This window comes from Quercus lobata, chromosome 4 (genome assembly GCF_001633185.2).
Source record: "Quercus lobata isolate SW786 chromosome 4, ValleyOak3.0 Primary Assembly, whole genome shotgun sequence".
NCBI classification, from domain to species: Eukaryota; Viridiplantae; Streptophyta; class Magnoliopsida; order Fagales; family Fagaceae; genus Quercus; species Quercus lobata.
The window spans coordinates 92,533,026-92,553,757 of NC_044907.1; the positions used below are offsets into that span (position 1 = coordinate 92,533,026).

At 33.3% G+C, this 20,732-nt stretch overlaps 2 protein-coding genes and 1 long non-coding RNA gene across 3 annotated transcripts in view; all 3 read left to right on the forward strand.

The window, feature by feature from the left end:
• Positions 1 to 20,732, forward strand: part of LOC115983275 (metal tolerance protein 10-like) — a 98,509-nt gene that overhangs the window by 57,286 nt on the left and 20,491 nt on the right. The window lies entirely within an intron of this gene.
• LOC115983278 lies at positions 1,770 to 7,731 on the forward strand. Its single transcript, XR_004089982.1, has 7 exons — positions 1,770 to 1,828; positions 2,524 to 2,589; positions 2,820 to 2,947; positions 3,044 to 3,281; positions 5,646 to 5,712; positions 6,044 to 6,331; positions 7,511 to 7,731. It is a non-coding gene; the product is annotated as an uncharacterized LOC115983278 (long non-coding RNA).
• LOC115983277 (metal tolerance protein 10-like) lies at positions 12,906 to 17,512 on the forward strand. Its single transcript, XM_031105927.1, has 6 exons — positions 12,906 to 13,271; positions 14,541 to 14,653; positions 14,968 to 15,213; positions 15,961 to 16,041; positions 16,376 to 16,606; positions 16,914 to 17,512. Exons 1-5 carry the CDS (start codon positions 13,085 to 13,087, stop codon positions 16,568 to 16,570), a joined length of 822 nt encoding a protein of 273 aa, XP_030961787.1. The 5' UTR covers positions 12,906 to 13,084; the 3' UTR covers positions 16,571 to 16,606; positions 16,914 to 17,512.

A 20,732-nucleotide genomic window follows, 5' to 3' on the forward strand; every position in this document is an offset into this window, starting at 1 on the left:
TGCGATTTCCTAAAATTATGATTAAGATATTGCTATATTAGCTATTGCAATGGTTGTTCTATTGTGCTTGCAGTGGCACTGGCACCCTAGTTTAATTGTACAACTTTCAGCTTCTTGGGAAATGGTAATGAAAATGGTTCCCAGCTTGCTGCTGACACAGAGATATGCTTCCATATTTAGATGTCTAGTATAGAAGTTATATAGGATTTGCTGCATTTCCCTTCCACATTTGTTGATTGCCACCCTAGAGGTTTAGTAACTGGATGCAGCTTACGTCTAGTATCGACACTTAATCTACTACGATCATAACATGTGTCTAAAGATAGATATGTGTCATGATCACAATGGAACCAATGCACTAAAGGCACTAAACATAATCCGTGCCCTTAGTAAATAGGCCAGATAGTAGAGGCAAAACTAGTTGTGCAGTAAGGATATTTGACAGGCCGAGGGCAGAATAGGGTGGGATTGGAAGGGGGTTGCTATAATAAATATTCACACCTGACCATTCCTAGCTAAATGCCATAATAGGAAAAATGGATAGCCCCAGCTATCAATCTAACACGTTCTACTATGTGAAGTATATTAATATTATTTACATGCTTTTTTTTTTTTATATATATATATAAATGTTCTAGATTTTTAAGGAGACTCTACCAATAAATTTCTTTAAATTTTAACAATTCTTTTATGATTTAAGGGTTTAGATTTTTGACATATTAACATTTCACTAATAATACTCTTAAAATAATAAAATAATATTATAATCAAAACAATTAAGATTATTATTAGTGAAATTTTAATATGACAAAATCTAGACCATTAAATTATTAAAAAATAATTAAGATTTAAGGAAATCTGTAGAATATTCTAGAAAATCTAGAAGATTTAAATCCTTTTCTTTTTCTTTTTTCTTTTTTTATGAAAAATACACACATTTACATAGTTTACTGTAATCGAAACTCTATTACAAAAATTTCCAGATATAATTTAAACATTTTACATTAACTAAAAAATTGTAAGTATTTAAAAGCTTTAAAGTAATTTTCATAATATGAACATATTTAGAATGTCTTACTTTTAAAGCATTCCTATCCGAAAATTCAAAAAATTATTTTATTAATTATATTATACCATTTTATAATACACCCAACATTTCGAACTTTTTTTTTGGGATAACTTTATTTAAATATTCTTTTTTATTCTTTTTTTTTACTATTTCTCTTATTCTTCCCCTTCCTCTCTTGCTCCCTCTTCCTGTAAGCAACTGGCAACCACATCATCACTACCACCGCCACTCACATCCTAGCAAACCACCGACCACCGGCCAGCAACCACCACCACAACCACAATAGTCCATGCCAACCACCAAAATCCACACACACAACCACCAACCCAGAAACCCACACAACAACTTGCCGATTTAGAAACCCACACTGATCTCCACATCTTTGTTGTTTGTTCAGTTATTTGGTTGTTATTAATTTGTTTTCTTATGTAGCTGACATGTTTGATGATTTGGTTTTTTTTTTTTTTTTTTTTTTGGTTGTTGTTGTTGTTGTAAAGAAATTGGGTTTAGTTTTCTGGGGAAAAATTATTTGAAGTCTATATGGGTCTTTGGAATAAGATGTATAAGATTGTTTTGGTTTTTTGTTATTGGAATTTTGGTAATTTTGTATGTACTCTTTTTTCAGTTTAGTATAGTTTATCTAGGAGTATTTACACCATATATATTTTTTATAATATAACGCTCTCTCTCTCTCCTTTTTACAGGCACCAGTTAAGCGAGGAAATGCAGTGAACACACTACACAGCACAATCACTTTTGGTTATTTGAAGTTTGATTTGACATGTTTTTTGTTATAAACTTTTTTTTTGTTTCCTCGTAACTCATTGATTAATTATATGATTTTGAAAACTAAAAGCAACTTGTTTTTCTTATTCTTTCATGAAGAAATTGTTGAGTAATTTTTTGCTCTTCCAAATGCTACAGACAAAAAATGGAACAAATAAAATTCCAATAGGATATCTGAACCCTTTTTTATTTAATTGAATATTGGTCCTATTTTTGTATGGTAGAAGAAATGATTGGGACAGAGAGATTAAAACCCCAACATGAATGTCTGATTGTGATGCCTTAATCTTCAAATGTGGGAGAAACTATAGAATTGGTTTGCTTCCAACAAGTAGGGAGTGTGGATATTTGAACCCAGTTTCTTCCTGTGGAGAGAACTGGACAATACCATATAGCTACAAGGCTCGTGATGAGCTGATTTGACATTTTTAGTGTTTGTGCAAAATTCATAGAAAAGGACATCACCCCCCCCCACCTTCTTTTCCTCACCCTTTCATCTTGTTAATGTTTTTCTGCTTCCTGTCTAACTTGATATCCTTTATAATGACAATGTTATTGTCAAAGGGTTTAATGCAGAATTGCTATTAAGATCTTTTAAGATGGAGTTCTATATTATTACTTTTCAGCATTATACAGAGACTTAACCAATATTCTTTTATTTCAAAAAGTTCTCAAGAAAGAATAGGTGGAAAGGACAGCCAAAGAAGAGAATACAGGCAAAACCATAAGAACTGGTTAGCTACTTACAAAAAATAATAGATATGACATACATGTATAGAAACTAGAAGCTAAACCTAGCAATGCAAGCATCATGATGGTTTCTTATCATAAATCCTCCTTCTATACTAATAGTACAGGGCGCTGATCATAATTACAAGTTATTCCTTTCAATTTTCTTTACCTATGAATCAATTTATTAATATATGCTGTATATTGAGTTCCACTCCCTTTGTGTCTCATGCAGGTTGGAGTAGATACTATTCCAGTCCTTGTTGGCCCTGTGTCCTACTTGTTGCTGTCTAAACCTGCAAAGGGTGTCGAGAAGAACTTCTCTCTCCTCTCCCTTCTTGAAAAAATCCTTCCTATCTACAAGTGAGATTTTTTAAACTTACCATCTATGTCATTTATTCCGGATCTAAATGATCTGAATTTTCTAATTCATTGTTGCATCGATGAATATTTCTTCAGGGAAGTGATCTCTGAGCTTAAAGCAGCTGGTGCTTCCTAGATTCAGTTTGATGAGCCCACCATTGTATTGGATCTTGATTCTCATAAATTGAAAGCATTCACTGATGCCTACTCTGAGCTATAATCATCTTGATCTGGATTGAATGTTCTCATTGGGACCTCCTTTGCTGATATTCTTGCTGAGGCATTCAAGACACTAACTGCTTTGAAGGGTGTCACTGCTTTTGGATTTGATTTGGTTGGTATAGCAAGTTTTGTCCAGGATTCACTAGTTTAAAAGCTTACTTTTTTTTCTTTTTTTTTTTTTTTTTTTTTTTTTTTTTTGCAATTGGTATAGTGCATTTGGATCATTCACAGTGGTTTTATTTTTTTGGATTTTTCTATTCACTGAATTTTTTGGAATGTTTTTCTAAAAAGTTGACCTCTTTTTATATGATCTGTCTGCAATGTTGAACTTTTAACTTGCTATTCCACTAAGAAATTTTGACAATCAAATGAAATCGATAAAATTATATGCATGTTTGGCATTACTTTAGGAAGAGAGTTTTAATTATAGAGTTTTAGTAGTTTGTAATATAGAGTTTTAACTGAGAAGCTCTTTAGCTTTTTTGGCTTTTGAGTGTTTGACAAATTGTGTTAAACAATGCTTTAAAGTGGTAGATTTATAAAGCATGATTAGTGAATTGTAGAGTTCTTTCCCTAAAAGCTTCAAATTTTAGCTTCCTAATCATGAAGGTTGATGTAGTTGAGCTTTAAACTAGTTTTCTATTGGGGAGGGTTTGGGAATTGGGATAAGCGTAGGTCTTATATTTTTTTTGAAATACATTGAAAATGCTGTTACTATTAGTTGTATGCATAATTTATAGGTTTTTAATATATTTCATTCTTCTTTATTTAGGTTTTTTTTTTAAATGCTGAATAAGCTTGAATTCCTATATATTTTATTCTTTACTAATAATTTGAGTCTGAAATATATGGAGTGGAGTATATATGAAGCTGACCAAACCATGATATGACTTGCAGTGAAAGAGCTTAAAAATCCCTTCATGAATTCCTTCCTTCCTTCAAACCCAAAATTCTTTGTTTTCCTTTTTATAGTATGTTGAACTCTGAGAAATGCCAATGGCTGGAATTTTGCCCTCAGATGTTTTTGTTGTAGTCTAACTGGGCCTTTTTCGACGACCCAAAAAGAAAATCCCAAAGCTTTGGTTTTTTTTTTTTTTTGGGCGTGAGTTTATATTAGAGCATTCTACATTGGGCTCTTCCAATGGGCTTTTTTGCTGAATCCACCAACCTTAATAAAATAGTAAGTGGCATAAATTGTTTCATAGGTTTGACAAGTGACTGCATGCCCCTTAGCTTTTATTTTTAAATGATATTATGCATTTTATCATAATAATATATTTCAAATTAGAATATACTATATCAGTGACCTTGAGTTCATCTTAGAAACCAATAGTATTGATATTCTTAAAAGGAGGTTGGTTTTTGGATTGAAGGTTAAAGCATTAGTACTTAGCACTACTGTTGAGATATCAATGATATGATTTCTTCTTATAATTAAAAATTAAAAAGCTGTTAGAAAGTTATTTATTTATTACTACTAGAATTTAAAGTTATTTATTTAATTATCTCCATCAAAATTATATCCAAATTGGAACTTTCTCATAAAGCAAATTCTTTTTCTTTGCCTCTCACCCTCCTTTCCATTTGTTTATTATTATCATCAATTTCTAATGTATGACTAATTGACAATCACCAAGGCTGTGTGATCCCACTTCCTATATTTTTATTTATAGCACATCTTTTGGTTGGATTTATTCCTAGTTTTTAATGGGAACCAACTTTGCTGAAATAGAGAGTGATTTCAGCACTGTTAAGAGGTAGGGACGAACAGAAATTCAAGATCATGCTATTCTATAAATAAATCTTCAAATCATTCCTTTTATATATTATATTCAATTGGAAAGCTATACATGAGTTAGTTAAAGAAATGATTATTTATTTGCTTTTGTTACTTTTCAATACAATGAGATCCATTAACTTTCTAGGATTGTAAATGCACCAAATTGCTCATAAATATCTTGGACTTGGCTTGATAAAAAATTCATTTATATTTGTTTGTCTATAAAGAAGCTAACTTTGGACCTTGATTTTACAATGAGATCCATTGTTTTTAGTCAAAACTCAAAGGATCTAGAGAAAGAAACTTCACTTTGTTTGTTTGATCCATAGGGTGATAGGGCAAAAGGGACATTCACTATGGAACTATAAAAGGAAAATCCCTCACAATACTATTCTACAATCATCATGGATATACACACTTACAAAAAGAATCAACACATAAGCACTTATGTTGTAATTTTATTTTGGATTCTATTAATGAGATAATTAGTAATTTCATTTAATGAGATTATGCTGTAATTTCATACCAAATTATTTTACTTATTTATTTATCATTTTGGTGCAAATATACTAGCATAAACTTGTGTGTTGTATCTAGATAAGCTTCCTTTGTGACTCACTCTCAGTTAAATTGCTTTGAAGTTAGTCTTGTTTGAAAATTAACTTAGGTGTATATATATTCTTTTCTTGTTGGCAGATTGCAAAAAGAAGAGGCACTATAAGTTTGTGTAATCAAAACAAGTGAAGTTGGTGAAAAACTTAAGGTTCTCTCTCTCTCTCTCTCTCTCTCTCTGTTTGTGGTGGGTTGTTGAATTGGGGCAAGCAGGTGGCTTGCATGGAGTAATAAGGTGGTTTTAGCTGATATTGGGAGTGTTGACTATTTTGTGTAATGTTGGATGATTGTTATTGAGTTGTTTTTATTTGATTAATTCATTTTAAAGGCTTCTCTCTATCTTTTTCACACATATGGAACACTAAAATGGAATTGCATATTTAAAGAGATGTCCATTCCTAAAGAATATTGCTAGTAATGATGTTATAGTTACCAAATGTATTGATAACTTCTCTATGCATTTAAATTCATTGTTTGATTAGGAACATAGCTAAAAGTGAATGAGTAAAGATGATTGTTGTTGAGTTGGTCCAACCCCAACTGGTCAAAGTAGCAAGACTGCTCTCACGGACAGTGAAATACGATCAACTCAAGCAAGGGACAACGAAGTTGCACAATTGAAGGCTTCGTTGGCTATTATGGAGGAGAAACTAGCAGGTTTTGACGAAATGAAAGGAAAACTTTGTCAATTTGAAGAAATGGAGTAAAGAATGGAGCAAAGAATGGCTCGCATGTTTCAACAAATGCAACAAACTACACAATGCAATCAGGTATAATAAATGACTTGAGTGTCAATTCATATGTAGTAGGAAAGGAACGTTAAATTTATGGTTGCTAATTAATATTTACTTATGGTAATTAGGGCCATATCCACTAAGGATTTCAAAACCCAAAATTTAAATAGTACTAACATTAAGCCCTTTGGAATTTTAGAAATCCTTAGCCATACTTTGATATGATCAAAACACTGTCAAAGCCTTAGATTAACATTCAGTCCCTTGGAATTTCAAAGGTATGTTTGTTTTTGGTTAGATTTTTTGTTTTTGCTTCCCATATGTGCATTTACCATCGATAGGTTTTTTAGTGTTTAAAAATGTTGGTAGTATAAGAAAGAAGCTGAGCTTGGGCACAGTAATTTGCAAGTTTAGAATTCATGTAGCATGGATTTTGAGAATGTGTAGCAAGCATGTCAGTCTAAAAAGATGAATAAAAGCAAATAATTAAAATTTTAAAAGAAAAAGCTGCTGACAAAAAGATGCAGATGACTTGTTTTATCCGTTTGGAGTTCCTTGATATAGTCTATATATCTTATGAGAATGACAAACAGATACAGATGATTAGGTTAAAGTATAGTTGCTGCCTGTAAAGTATGATATAGATATATATTACAATTATAGAACAATTTTACACTACTTAATTGGGAACATGCGCAAGGCAACCATGGTGACCAAATGGGATCCATTATCCCTAAAATTTGAATCTGAAATATACTGTTTCCCCCCCACAATTAACTGCTTATTAGTAAGCTTCATTAGTCTTTCGTCATGAAAATGCAATCCCAATTAAAAGTATTGGCGCTTCAATTGCAAGCCTAATGCCATTGGCAATTGCCTCTCCCACCAACATTGTCACAATCATGGTTGTCCTCTTTTTGTTGTCCTTACTACCAACATGAGCATGGTTTGGCCACCTTTAACAATCACTATTAAGTGTGAGTGTGTTGTTCTTTACATGGTTATCACTATTACTACTTGTTGTCATTGAGACCATCAGCAACCTTATCTCCTCTATCATCTTAAACACTGCCAGCTTAAATAGCTTTTTTTTTTTACCCCAGATCAAGAAACATGTCTTCATTTAACTTCTTCCCATTTTTTACCTTCATAATATTTTCTTGTCATTCTATTTCATTTATATGCACTTATTAAGTAATCATACTTTGTATGTAGGATGCTCCTCTGATCGAACAATCTCCAGCTCTCCCCAAATCATCAGCCGCATCTTATCAACCAAGAAGCTTATAAGTTTTATCTTGGAGTTCTTGGACTTTTTTGTGTACAGAGAACTATGGAAGAACAACCGCATTTCTTGCAAGTGTTGAAAGACATTTTTAAACACTTTAGAATTTTGATTATAGTATTAGATTAATTTCAGCAGTTGTTTTATTCAAATAACCACATCTTTTTTTTGTTAATTTAAAGATGGTGGTTATAGACAATGTTATGTATTTGATAATATATTTCTATGTCAATATTATGTTAGTTTCAAGACATTTATGGTGTTGTTAATTAATTACATTTGTGATATTGTGTTAGTAGAGCTAAAACTATTACAGGTCTTTTATAATAGGTTTGTGAACTTATTTACAAGCAAACAGCAATTTTAAAACCCACTGGAAAAAAAAAAAAATACCTATAGCGGTGGTCAAAAAGCGCCGCTAAAGGTTCACATTTTACGTTCTAAATAAATACCTATAGCGGCGGGCATGCACCCGCCGCTAAAAGTACATTCAGCTCTTCTCATCGATTCTCTATAGCGGCGGTATCTGCCCGCCGCTACAAGTGCACCAATAGCGGCAGGCATTATCCCGCCGCTAAAGGTACACCAATAGCGGCGGGCATTATCCCGCCGCTAAAAGTCCATCTCATGAATTCTAAAGACATATTGCGGCGGTTTTATGCCCGCCGCAATAAACCTTCACCCGCCGCTAAAAGGTGCATCTATAGCGGCGCTTGTAGCGACCGCCGCAATATACCTATAGTGGCACTGCAACACCGACGGGACGGCCCGCCGCAATATACCTATAGCGGCACTGCAACACCGACGGGACGGCCCGCCGCAATAGCACCCGCCGCTATAGGTCGAATGTACCTTTAGCGGCGGTTTTTGGGGCTTTAGCGGCGGTTCTGGACCGCCACAATAGCCCCTTTTTCTTGTAGTGTTATTTTAATTTTAGTATTCTCATATGCATGTTATCACAACAAAACTAGTTTTAACTAGCAAAAATATCATATGCTCTGGCCTACTTTGTGGAATCCAGCTTTCAAATAATCTATTGAATCACTTTTCTCTTTATATGTAGTTTTTGTTTTTTTGCTGACTTCTTTTTTATGAAGATGATAGTGTGAGATTATGTAACACATACTTATCTCTAAACATCTCTTCAAACTTTAAAGTTCTTAAGGCACCAATAGGATTTTAAAGTTTGGAGAATCGTTGTTGATAAAGGGTGCCTTTCATTGTCTATTGAGAACAGAGAATTATTGATGCCAGCTTATAAATCATTTAGATACCTTGAAGTAGGATGTTTGCTTATAAAACATGTTACACGTGCTATATATATGTACAGAAAACTCTCACATATGAACTATGCATGTATAACACAAACTTACAGTATAATTCATTTGAAACGACATGCTACTAATGATTTTCAGCATCAAAATTGGATTCAGCAGGCTTCTGTGGCAGCAGTGGTAGCAATCTTTGTGGCACTCTAGTCTTGTGTGCACCATTTTGTCGCAAAGTTCGAACTGCATTTGCAGCAAACCTTGATGCATAAATAGTAGCACCAAGACTTGGCGAGGTCCCAGCTTCATTTGCCAAAGCATCTTGCAGTCTGTCTTCTGCTTCACGCAAAGACTTATCAAGCTTTCTCTTACAATACCGGCGCCAAGCTACTTGGATAAAACAGGCTCCCCACGTCCTCCATGGTAGGGAGTAGAACCTGGAAGTCATCATTGCAAAAATGCATTATGAGGGCTAATCAAAACGCTCATAAGAGTTTTAATAGCCATTATTGCTATCTTTTGATTTTACATTTTCAAATTTCTTCCAAGCTAGTAGCATCAATGCTCCATCCTAACAATACCAAAAAATGTTGCTTCAAGTTAATATTGTTAAAGGAAAAAAACAATGTGACTTGCTTTTATGTAAGGAAAACCTATCAAATCTATAGATTTTAATTGGATGATTAGATTATACCGTTCTAAAATTGAAGCGAAAATTGATGGCCTTCAATTCCCACATGATGTGCGGTGTAATTTATTATTAGTTTTTTTCCAATATTTCAATAAGTTTGCCAAGAATATTGTAGGTTAATTGGTTGGTATCTCAATTTCCAATGGAGATATTCATGATTCATATCTCCAAACTATCGATGTATAAAAAAAAATTTTGAATAAATTTTCTTGTAAAAAATTGTAATCTTTAGTTATTTTATAGACAAAATAGAAATCATACTACTATTTGTCAAAAAAAAAAAAAAAATCATACTATATATATATGTGTGCGTTCAAATTGAAAATTGCATGATATAGTGGTTAATATAGATAAGCACGTTTCATGCCTACTAAAAAGATGCATATATCCTTCAATTATTGTTTCTCATATAAATGTAGAAAAATTATATTAAACACACACACACATATATATACATATTACATGTGACTGAAAGAAGTTAGGAAATTTAAAGGACTTCATTTTTTATGGCTCTTGTGTCAATTGTTGTCAAAGCAACTAAACATGAGTAAGAATGTCATATTCTAAATTTATTATTATTATTCCAACTAAAAATTATCTCTTAGATAGAATTTATAAAAATAATCATATAAATTCATTTGATATAAATAATTAATGCACAACTATAGATAATTAATATAAGCATTTACTCTATTGGCTAATTTAATGAACTAATTCTTCAATATAAATGCAAACTTTGTTGATTTAGAACCCTAAATAAAGAGAACTTTAAAGAATACTCCACATGGCACAACCTCATACTCTCTAACATGAGGTTTCTGCTTTTATATATATATATATTGATGAATGATTTGACATTTGCATGAATTACATTTTAACTAAAAATAAGTTCTGATGTTAGATAAACCACATAAAATTTTACTACATAACCTCTGTAAACTTATATATATATATATATATATATATATATCAAATTTACTTATTTAGTTATTGACATGATATTCACTCCAAAAATTAGAGCTATAAAAGTTGTTCAATATGTTTGATGAATCCTGTGATATCAATGGGCTGAAAGTGTCGGGTGTTGATGAGTTTGTGACTGAATCCTAAGAAAACAAACAGAAAATCAGAGGAGACCGGTGGAAGCCGGCCAAGAACCCTCCGATGGTAAAGCTAGCCTTTTTGTGATTCCTAGTAAATTGGAAGTCTCAGAATCAGAAATCCCTTACTCTTTCATTGGCGAGCGTTTATATAGCATGCGAGGAGTGATTACTTGTTTGGTAGCCGTTCCTATTGTTGAGGAGTCCAAAAGGTTCGGAGGTAACTTCCATAACTGCTATGGAAGTTACATTATTTGCTAGTCTGCGTTTCACAACAGTTGGACTTGACTAGCAATGGTTTGATTTCTCTCACACTTGGAGGAGATATGTTCGTCCAAGGCTAAGCATGTTCATGGCGCAGTAACCTCGTCCGTCCTTTAAGGACGGATAGACAAGGTTGAACTCAGGCGAGGATCTTCCTTCTTCCTTTCCTTTCTTTGGACGACTCCTATGGATGAGACAAGACTTACGTGGATTTTTATTACACCATCAATGTTGTTTTTACCGAGCTTGATCTAGCGAGTGGGTTAGGCCAATTTGGGCATAGAATCATTTATTTTTTGAGTGAAAAGGCGTAGTTAACTTTTCACTCAATTTTTTTTTAAAAAAATTTTATATTGTAAATACATAAAATAAATCGTAAAATAATTGGCCTCTTTGTTTGGTACATATCAGCATTTAAAAAAGGATTTTACTAATGTATGCCTTGGGAAATATGTTAGTAAAAAATTTTAAGAAATTTATTATGAAAAAAGAAAAAATAACTTTTTTAATAACTTTTTCAGTTTTTCATTAACAATTTATTAAAATAAACTATTAATGTATGCTTACGTTAACCGAACTCTTAAAAAAATGCATTGATGCCTTTTGAGGGTTATTTATTTATTTATGTTTTAAGGAGGGAATTGATGCCTTTTGAGTTGGCCTTTAACAAACGACATCAACGGTCAACCGCGTCATGAGTTAGCATCTACTGTCGGTCAGTTAGGCTTGACGAGGTCGGTTGCGGTTGGTTCCCCCCCGCAAAGCCCAACAATTGTCATAAATAAATAAAATAAATAAATAAATAAATCTTGTGCCAACATGTAAAGACAAAGCCACTATGAGACACTCCCACCAAATTTTTTTCTTAATAATACATATACTAGCGAGGTTTTTTTTTTTTTTAAATTAATTAATCATTTTTATTATTTTAAAATAGAAACTAAAATAATTATTTTTAGCCTACCTAAGTAGGTAAGCTAAAAATTTGGTGGAGATTTCACCGGATTTGATGAGATTTCACAAGATTAAGTGAAACATCTATTGAATCTGAAGATATTTTTAGTTGTTTCTTCGCTGTTGATGGTTTCAACCAGTCCGATTTGATTCTCTCACCGGTTGATAGCGGATTTGAAGTTTCTCCACCCCCTATTTGGTCAGATTGGTTGCAGGTTGGGCACAAACCTAACCTGTGCCCAACCTTAGTGTTAAGCATCACAAGAAGTATAGTCAACTCATTCTTAAACCACTATACCTCGAGATTCTTAATGTTATCTCAATAATATTGATTCCTCCTCCTCTCTCTCTTTTTGAAATTAATTTTTTAAAAGAATGAAGAATATTTTTTGGATCAACCTTAATAATATTTTTGTTTTCATGATTTGATTGAAAACGCTTAAACTTTAGGATTTAAAAAATAGACTAATCATGTTTATACATTATGGGTGTTGATATAACAAAAAGAATGGATAACATATTATGTTTTGTAAATCATCTTTTTTTTCTTTTTTTTTCGTATGCCTTTCTTTCGTGTCAAATTGTTTGGTTTTTTTGCATCTTCTCAAAAGTTAGATATTTTTTAATGGTGCTTACTTAAAGTTAATTTTTGTTTTTATTTCTCAAAACTATCGAAGTACATTAAAAAGTATGTGAGAAAATTTGTTGAAAAATAAAATACACGTTTTGGTTGATCCACCTTTCCCGCTAAGCTTCGTACAAACTTCCCTCACCCCTAAAAGGATCCGGTTTTCTTCGCCCCTAGGAAGCTATGATAGCAGTATTAATATGTATACGAGTCAAGATATGAACTCGACCTACCGAAGAAAAAAACCTTTATACGTGGAAGTTGCTTTTAGCTTTGCATTAATTGTTCTAGGAAATTTCTTTGCAAGTTCGAAGATGTCAACAAACAACTGTGTGATAACTTTAACTTATTCCTTTCTCTTTTTTATGCTATTCTATTATTTTATAGTCCATTTCTTTAGAAATTCTCAGTCTTTGCAGTGAAGACTTATTAGTGGTACAGAAAAGTACTAGACTTATTATGCATAATATATTATTTATCAAAGACTTTGCCATGTTTATGTTTTCAACTTTTCATTAGCAAAAGCTCAAGCTCAACATAGAAAAGCCACAGAGTCTTGTTTGTGTGTGTGTGTGAGAGAGAGAGAGAGAGAGCTCATCATGGAAGTGACCCATGAGAGCAGAAGAGAGAATTTGGTGCCACAAGATGTTGAATCAGCATCGAGAAGTGAAATGTCATCAGGGTCTTGGAGGCTGAGTGTGCAAGAGTTTCCAGCACTTGGTGGAAGCAGAGGTGGTGATCATCAGCATGGTTTCTTCACTCTCCGCAGCTTTCTTCATGCCCCAAGTAAGTATTCTTTCATGAACATACATATATTGCATATACACAATTCTTTACTCATATAATTTACCTCAATCTTGTGGTTGTTTTGAGCAATTAGCCATATAATTGAATTTAATTGTACTTGAAAAAGGAAAAAAAAGATAAAGATAAAACCTTATCTATCAATATATATGTATGTACGGATGCTAGCATGAATTATATTATATAATATGATATTATGTTAAAGTTATGATGCACCAACAGTTTAATAATGACCAGGACATGCTAATACTAGAATGACAGTTTTTTTTTTTTTTTTCAAATTCCATAAATCTTTCTTTTCTTATTAAGATTCAAGAACTATTTACCATAAATAAATAAAAAAGGACACAGATGTTCTTTGTTAATGTAAAATATGTAATCTGATTTTGCGCTTCATATCTGAGTTGACTCAGTCAGCCGAGTCACTACTCACTGGTTTCATTGTTCAGTGTAAATCTGATTGTTGGCTTGATAACTGAGTTGACTCAGACGAGTTACTAATTTCTTTGTACAAAGTACAAACTTCAAAGATGTGCTTTTATTTTCGATGTATGATTTGATTTTTTGCTTGGTAACTGAGTTGACTCGGCCAAGTTACTGATTTCTTTCTGCAAATTTCAAAGCTTTTTTTAATTATTTTTAATTTTTCAAGCTTATAATCTGATTTTGGGCTTAACAACTAAGTTAACTCAATTGAGTTATTGATCCAATGGTTTGTTACTTTGTTTTGTGAAAAAAAAAAGGGCAATTATTGACATGCTATTGATGCATATGAATTGATTGTTGAATTTTGACATCCCAACTTTGTTACCGCAACAACCAAACAAGAAAAAAATAGCGGAAGAAAAAATATAATCCATTGATCTTTTGGCCTTGAATTTTGAAGAGAATTTATTCTTGTTAGATGCTTTTGGAAACTTTCAATTACCAGCAAGGGACATTCTATAATTCTTGCACTTAAAATTTGTGAATGATGGAGTCATAAGGCTTTAGGGAATAACTCCTTTCACAGTCTTTGGAGATGATACATAAAGAGAGTAACTATAGACTTCACATATGGCCTTTGATGTTATGCTTGGAAGTCTAATAGCATAATTATTCAATGGATTGTTACTCTTTAACATACTTGAATGATGTTAGGTTCTTTTGGAAAATGGAACATCAATATTTGATGACTTTGAATGCTTTCAATTGCCACCTTATTCATTAGTAGTGATGAACATAATGAAAAATTTGTACTTTTGACTGTAGGGAGACGAAGCAAGGTTACTGATTATTATAAGAAACAAGAAAGACTACTTGAAGGGTTTACTGAGATGGAGACCATGGCTGAAAATGGTGGTATGCCGGGAAGTCTAACAGAGGTTGGTTGTGTTCAACTTGATGATTTTGAATGACAACTTGTGGAACAAAGTAGGAGAATAATTTCTCATTTTTGACCATATGAAATAGTTAATGAAAAGTTCAATCTTCCATTATATACCACCTAGTGAACAACAACACACACCCCACAATCCACCCCCCCCCCCCCCCCCAAAAAACAACAACGTACACACAAACCAAAAAGAAAAAGAAAAACCCATACTATCTCATCTCAGTTTAAAATCTTTCTTGTTTCCTAGAAATCAAAAACCAATATTTTTTCATTGTTAATCGTTTTGCAAATTATTATTCTCAGGATGAGATGCAGCAGCTTGCGAAGAGTGAGAGGATGGCTATCTATTTGTCAAACATAGCTAACATTGTGCTCTTTGCGGCAAAACTCTATGTTTCTATTCAGAGCAGATCATTGGCGGTTATTGCCTCAACATTGGATTCACTCTTAGATCTCTTGTCAGGGTTTATATTGTGGTTCACGGCCCATGCCATGAGAAACCCAAACCAGTATCGTTATCCAATTGGAAAAAACCGGATGCAGCCAGTGGTAAGTCATCCAATCAAATAATTCTTTGAAAACTCAGATTCTGATGGATTGAAGTTGTTGAAGCTGATAATCAGCATTCATGTATACTTGGTTTGTGTTGCATCTGTGGATCATTTGGTTGCTCAGAAGTTGGTGGAGTGAAAATTATTCATCTTATACTTAATTAAAAAAGTTAACCCCAAAGAAGTCAAGATTTTATGTTTTTATTTCTTCATTTCATGATTTCATCAATCCTTTCTGCAATCAATGAGAGAAATAAGCTGAAATGTTTCATCATTGCTACTATTGGCTCAGCTATGTCTTATTCCACAAATGCTAGAGGCAAAGGCAATAGATAGACATTTCATGATGTCATGCCACAGTTTATTCTATTACAAGAAGTTTGAGATTAATGCAATACAAGACTAAATATTTCATCAGGTCCATGCTTTAGGCTCTCATTTTGTTATCGAAATGTTGAGCTTAGGGTCTACTGAGTTTATAAACAAATAGCATTGGTTTTGGGAAATTTTGTTTAATTAGAAACTGCATTGAATAGACATAATCTAGTCTTAGGAATAAGAAACTTCAGGGATCAAATGGAAAAGTATTCAAACAATCTAGTCTTGGGAATAAATAGTATTTGTTTTGACTCTTGAGCATAGAATTTTGAGTGTAGTTTCAAGAGTGATTATGACTTACAGGGATGTGGACCCAACTTATGCTTTAATGCAACAGATATTTTACTAATTTAGCTTGAGATTGCAGGGAATCATTGTTTTTGCTTCAGTAATGGCAACTCTTGGATTACAAATTCTGCTTGAGTCTGGTCGACAATTCATGGCAAAGGTATGCAGTTTTTCTTTCACATGCTCCAATCTAAGTGAAGGATGTAGATGGCAGTGAGCGTAGCTAGACACAGACATATTTTAATCAAAGTTGGCTTTGAGAAGGATTTGAAATCAGCTCCCTTCTTAATTTCTGAGGTTCAGTGTGACCTTGGTTCTTGGTACTTCATGAAAAGCTACTACCTAAATGTATGAGATCCTTGTTAGATCACATTCTGAGTTGGTGGATGCAAAATTTGAACATGACTGTTCTAAATTTTCATTTTCTGTAGTCATTTACTGTATCAGCGAGTCCTTTAATATTTTTTTTTTTTCGTTTTTTGTTCTGATTACAGACCCAGCCTGAAAGGAATCCTGAGAAGGAGAAATGGATGATTGGGATAATGGTCTCTGTAACCATAGTGAAGTTTATGCTTGTGGTCTATTGTCGAAGGTTTAAAAATGATATCATTAGAGCCTATTCTCAAGATCATTTTTTCGATGTTATTACTAATTCAATTGGTTTGGCAGCAGCCATCTTGGCCATTTGATATTATTGGTGGATTGATCCTACTGGAGCTGTTATGGTGAGTTCATAAGCAGCTCTTTTTTCTTCTTCTTGTTTACTATACTTTCGATAATTGGGTTCATTTATTGTTTTTATTCATCCAAAAGTAATAATGATAATTGAATTCAGCTACTTTGCAAGTCATTAGTTTCCTTTCTTTTTCTAAAATTATCAAAATAACTAGCAGCCATGTTATGCGTGTCCAAATATTGGCATTCACTCTGTATCTCTCATGTTTTAAGTGAAATGCCCACTATTTGTGATTGGCTTCTTGGAGTTGATCTTAATCTATCTTTTCATAATGATTTGTTGAACCTGTGATGCAGATAGCACTATATACAATGAATACATGGACGAAGATAGTCATTGAGAATGTCTGGGCACTGATTGGAAGGACAGCACCGCCTGAATTTTTGGCAAAGCTAACATATCTGATATGGAACCACCATGAAGATATCAAGCACATTGACACAGTAAGAGCATACACTTTTGGTTCAAATTATTTTGTGGAGGTTGACATAGTTTTGCCACAAGACATGCTTTTGAACAAAGCTCATGATATTGGTGAGTCGCTGCAAGAAAAACTTGAGCAACTCCCTGAAATTGAGCGAGCTTTTGTACATATAGATTTTGAGTATTCTCATAGGCCTGAACACAAGATTGGGGTTTGATGACAATGATGATGATGACAGTAGTAATGATCAGAGCTAAGCCTTTCCAGAGTAAAAGGGTGAGTTGCTGATTTAGTAAATATGTGATGTGATTCTATTGTAACCAGTTGCGAACCTGCGCAATTTGCAAGTAAGTTCCAACTTATACTATAGATTTTAACAAATTTTATCTTTTAAAGTTTTCATTATCTTACCGGTTGTGTTAGTGAAACTCTCCTGTATTAAAACAAAAACAAAAAGTAATCTTATTACTCTCAAGTTTTACAAATGAGACACTTCATCAAATACATGTTCAATAGTGATGACATAAGCTCATTCAACAAATAAGTGAATATATCCCAAAATTCACTTCCAAAAACACTCCTTGCTGTTTTTAGATGAAACATGCCTACAAGTATCATTATTGGTTTCTTCTTTCTAAAAGAAATTTCAAGAATCGGTAGATACATGACTTCCAATAGCAGCACACAACTACTTATTCTATCCTCTTCTTGTTAAGTACCATTTGAGTGGATGCTCTCCTTACTCTATGCAATCGGTTTGAATCCAATATCTAATGGGTATTTGTGATCTGAAAAAGCATCAAAGTATGTTCAAGGTCACAATGCTGACATTATATTCGGCATATCAAAAGACTAAAACTTGATGATGCAATAAAACCCCCTAGATAAAGAAACTTCAATTTTCGAAACATTTATTTATTTATTATTTATAGGTAACTTCAAGCTCGAAACATTGAGAATCAAATCATTATTATCTTCTTTTTCCAGAGAATCAAGAACAAATCCTTAAGGTTAACAATTCAATATATATATATATATATATATATATATACGAATATTGAAATACAAAAAACTTTAGTACCACTACCATAGTCCATGGCCACTCAAATCACCTTCCCTACAAAGGAATTTGAATTCAAATTATATTTTTGAATTCAGTGAAAGCAGTGGGAAAGCATGAGGTTTTTGAAGCAGATAGTGTGAAGATAGAGTAGAGCTGTAAACGAGCTGAGCTTTGTCAAGTAGTAAATGTTCAAGATTGGCTTGACAGCAAAAGTAGAATGTTCAAGCTTGGCTTAAGCTTGATATGAGCCTACAAATAATGTCTAAGCTTGAGTTTGTTATAAAGTATAAAAGCTTGAGCTCGGCTTGGCTTGGCTTAATTCATTGGTCAAGCCAAGTTTGAGCTCAATATTAAGCCCAAACTCAAGCTCAATATCATGTTTTTGAGCTTGAGATCCAACACAAGTATATTATTAGGCCTATATCAAGTTTATTATTTAGCTTATTTGGTTTAGATGAGTGGTTTCAACTTATAATTAATTAAAATCTTAGAAGGATATGAGTTTATTTGTCAAGCTCATATCAATTTTATTACTAAACTCATAAATAAGTCCAGGCTCAACTTGTTTTGTTACTTTTGTATTGAGCCTTGGTATTCACAAGTTTGTTCATGAACAATATTTTTTACTTGGACTCAGCTCGTTTATTAAACAAGCCTAAAACTAAAGCTTAAGCTTGGCTTCTTTATGAACAAACAAATATGAACGAGCTTTTTATCGAGCCAAGCTCGAGTTGTTTATAAACAACTTGGTTCATTTACAGCCCTAGGATAGAGGAAGAATAACGTGAACGATGACACCATTGAAGAATGTTACTCAACCAAGAGGTATAAAAGCAAAAACTTAAGCCTCTCCAACTAAACCAGAAAAGATATTGCAAGTTTAATCCCAAAAATACACTTTTAGAGCCCTCATGCCATGAGATAGTTATAATCGGACATTTTGACAAACACCTTGCAAGCTTAGCTCAGAAAATTGAAGAAGGTAAAAGAGCTTGTTGCTCTTGAGATAAAGAATAGGGAAGGAAGAAATGGGAAAGCGTTAAACGTTGCTAAGAAGAAAAAGAAAACGTGAGGATGGTTCATGGTTGAATTCAATTAGTTGGCTTCAATTTCTGGGAGAGGAAGAGATGAAAAAAAAAAAAAGAAAAAAAAGGAATAAGAGAAGGGTTGAATTAATTGAAAAATGCAAAAAGAATTAAAAAAAGAAGAAAAAAAAAGAAGATGATGTTGGCATTTAGCAACATTAAATGTTACGCTTTCATTTTTTAAAATATTATATTGATGTCAAATTATAGAATTTACCATGTGGTAGCTTAACACCGCTAATCGTAATTATCCCTCTTATTATTTAGTTGATGATGCTTCATTAGACGGTTGATTTTGTAGTAGTCTTTGATATGCAACCATTTTTCTTTTAATGCAAGATGATAAAATTTGGATAATGCAGGATAAACTTCATTATAGTCATGCTAATGCAGAAAACCCAATTAAAAGTAACAATATTTTCTTAATACAAATGTGCTAATTCTCTTTATTTTCATACAAACCTAAAAATTGCTAAGATATAAAAAACTAAGGCATCTCCAATTCTCTTTATTTTCATACAAACCTCAAATGTGGATGCTTGTAGAGTTTTTGATGAGATGAAAGAACGGACAATTGTATCATGGTCAGCCATGATTTCTTACAATGCTTGGACAAGCCAAGGAAGCTTTGAGACTCTTTCCTAAGATGGTTCAAGTAGGCATGAAGTTGAATGATGTAAACTTAATTGGACTATTGCATGCTTGTTACCTTGCCACATGGGAATGATAGATAAGGGGTGTCAATTTTTCAATGGTCATTACAGAGTAATAATACTAGGGACACAACTTTTCCTACAATTTACTCACGTGATAAGTCGTGAGTGGTGGAGTTTTGGACCCATATGAACCCACTACTTTTACTCTACCACTCACGACTTGCCACGTGAGCAAGTTGTGAGAAAAGTTGTAGCAAAAGTTGTGGTCTTAGCATTATTCGAGATTATGGGATTGTTCGATCATTTTGGTTGTATGGTTGATCTATTTAGTTGGGAGGCCTTTGAGTTGTGAGTAGTGGAGTTGTGGATCCATATGGACTTAGTAGTGGAGTTGTGGATCCATATGGACCTACCATTTTTATTCCACCACTGATGACTAGTCACATGAGCAAGTTGTGGCAAAAGTTATAATAAAAGTTGTGGTCCTGGCATTACTCAAGTTTATGGGACTTTGTTCGATCATTTTGGTTGTATGGTTGATCTATTTAGTTGGGCAGGCCTTCTCCAAGAGGCCTTTGAGTTTATATCAAACCCAATGGGGTTGTGTGGGGAGCTTTTCTTGGTGGATGCAGAGTTCACAAAAATGTTGAACTGGCTGAAGAAGCAATCCAACACCTTTTGGAACTAGATCCATTAAATGGTGGATGCAACGTGGTTTTTATCAAACATTTATGCAGAAGCAGAACGGTGGGAAGACACAGCAAAGATGAGAAGGTATGAAGAAAGCACCTGGGGTGGAGTTCAATCACAGTAGATGAAGTGGTTCATGAGTTTGTTGCTGGGGATGACTGGATGAGTCCCACCCTCAAGCAGAGGAATTATCTCGG

Excerpts from the sequence above, each read along its gene's own strand:
- LOC115983277 (XM_031105927.1), top strand. The coding sequence starts at position 13,085 with ATGGAAGTGACCCATGAGAGCAGAAGAGAGAATTTGGTGCCACAAGAT. Across the intron at positions 14,654-14,967 it reads TGCCGGGAAGTCTAACAGAG|GATGAGATGCAGCAGCTTGC; the intron begins GTTGGTTGTGTT and ends TATTATTCTCAG. Across the intron at positions 16,042-16,375 it reads GTCGACAATTCATGGCAAAG|ACCCAGCCTGAAAGGAATCC; the intron begins GTATGCAGTTTT and ends TTCTGATTACAG.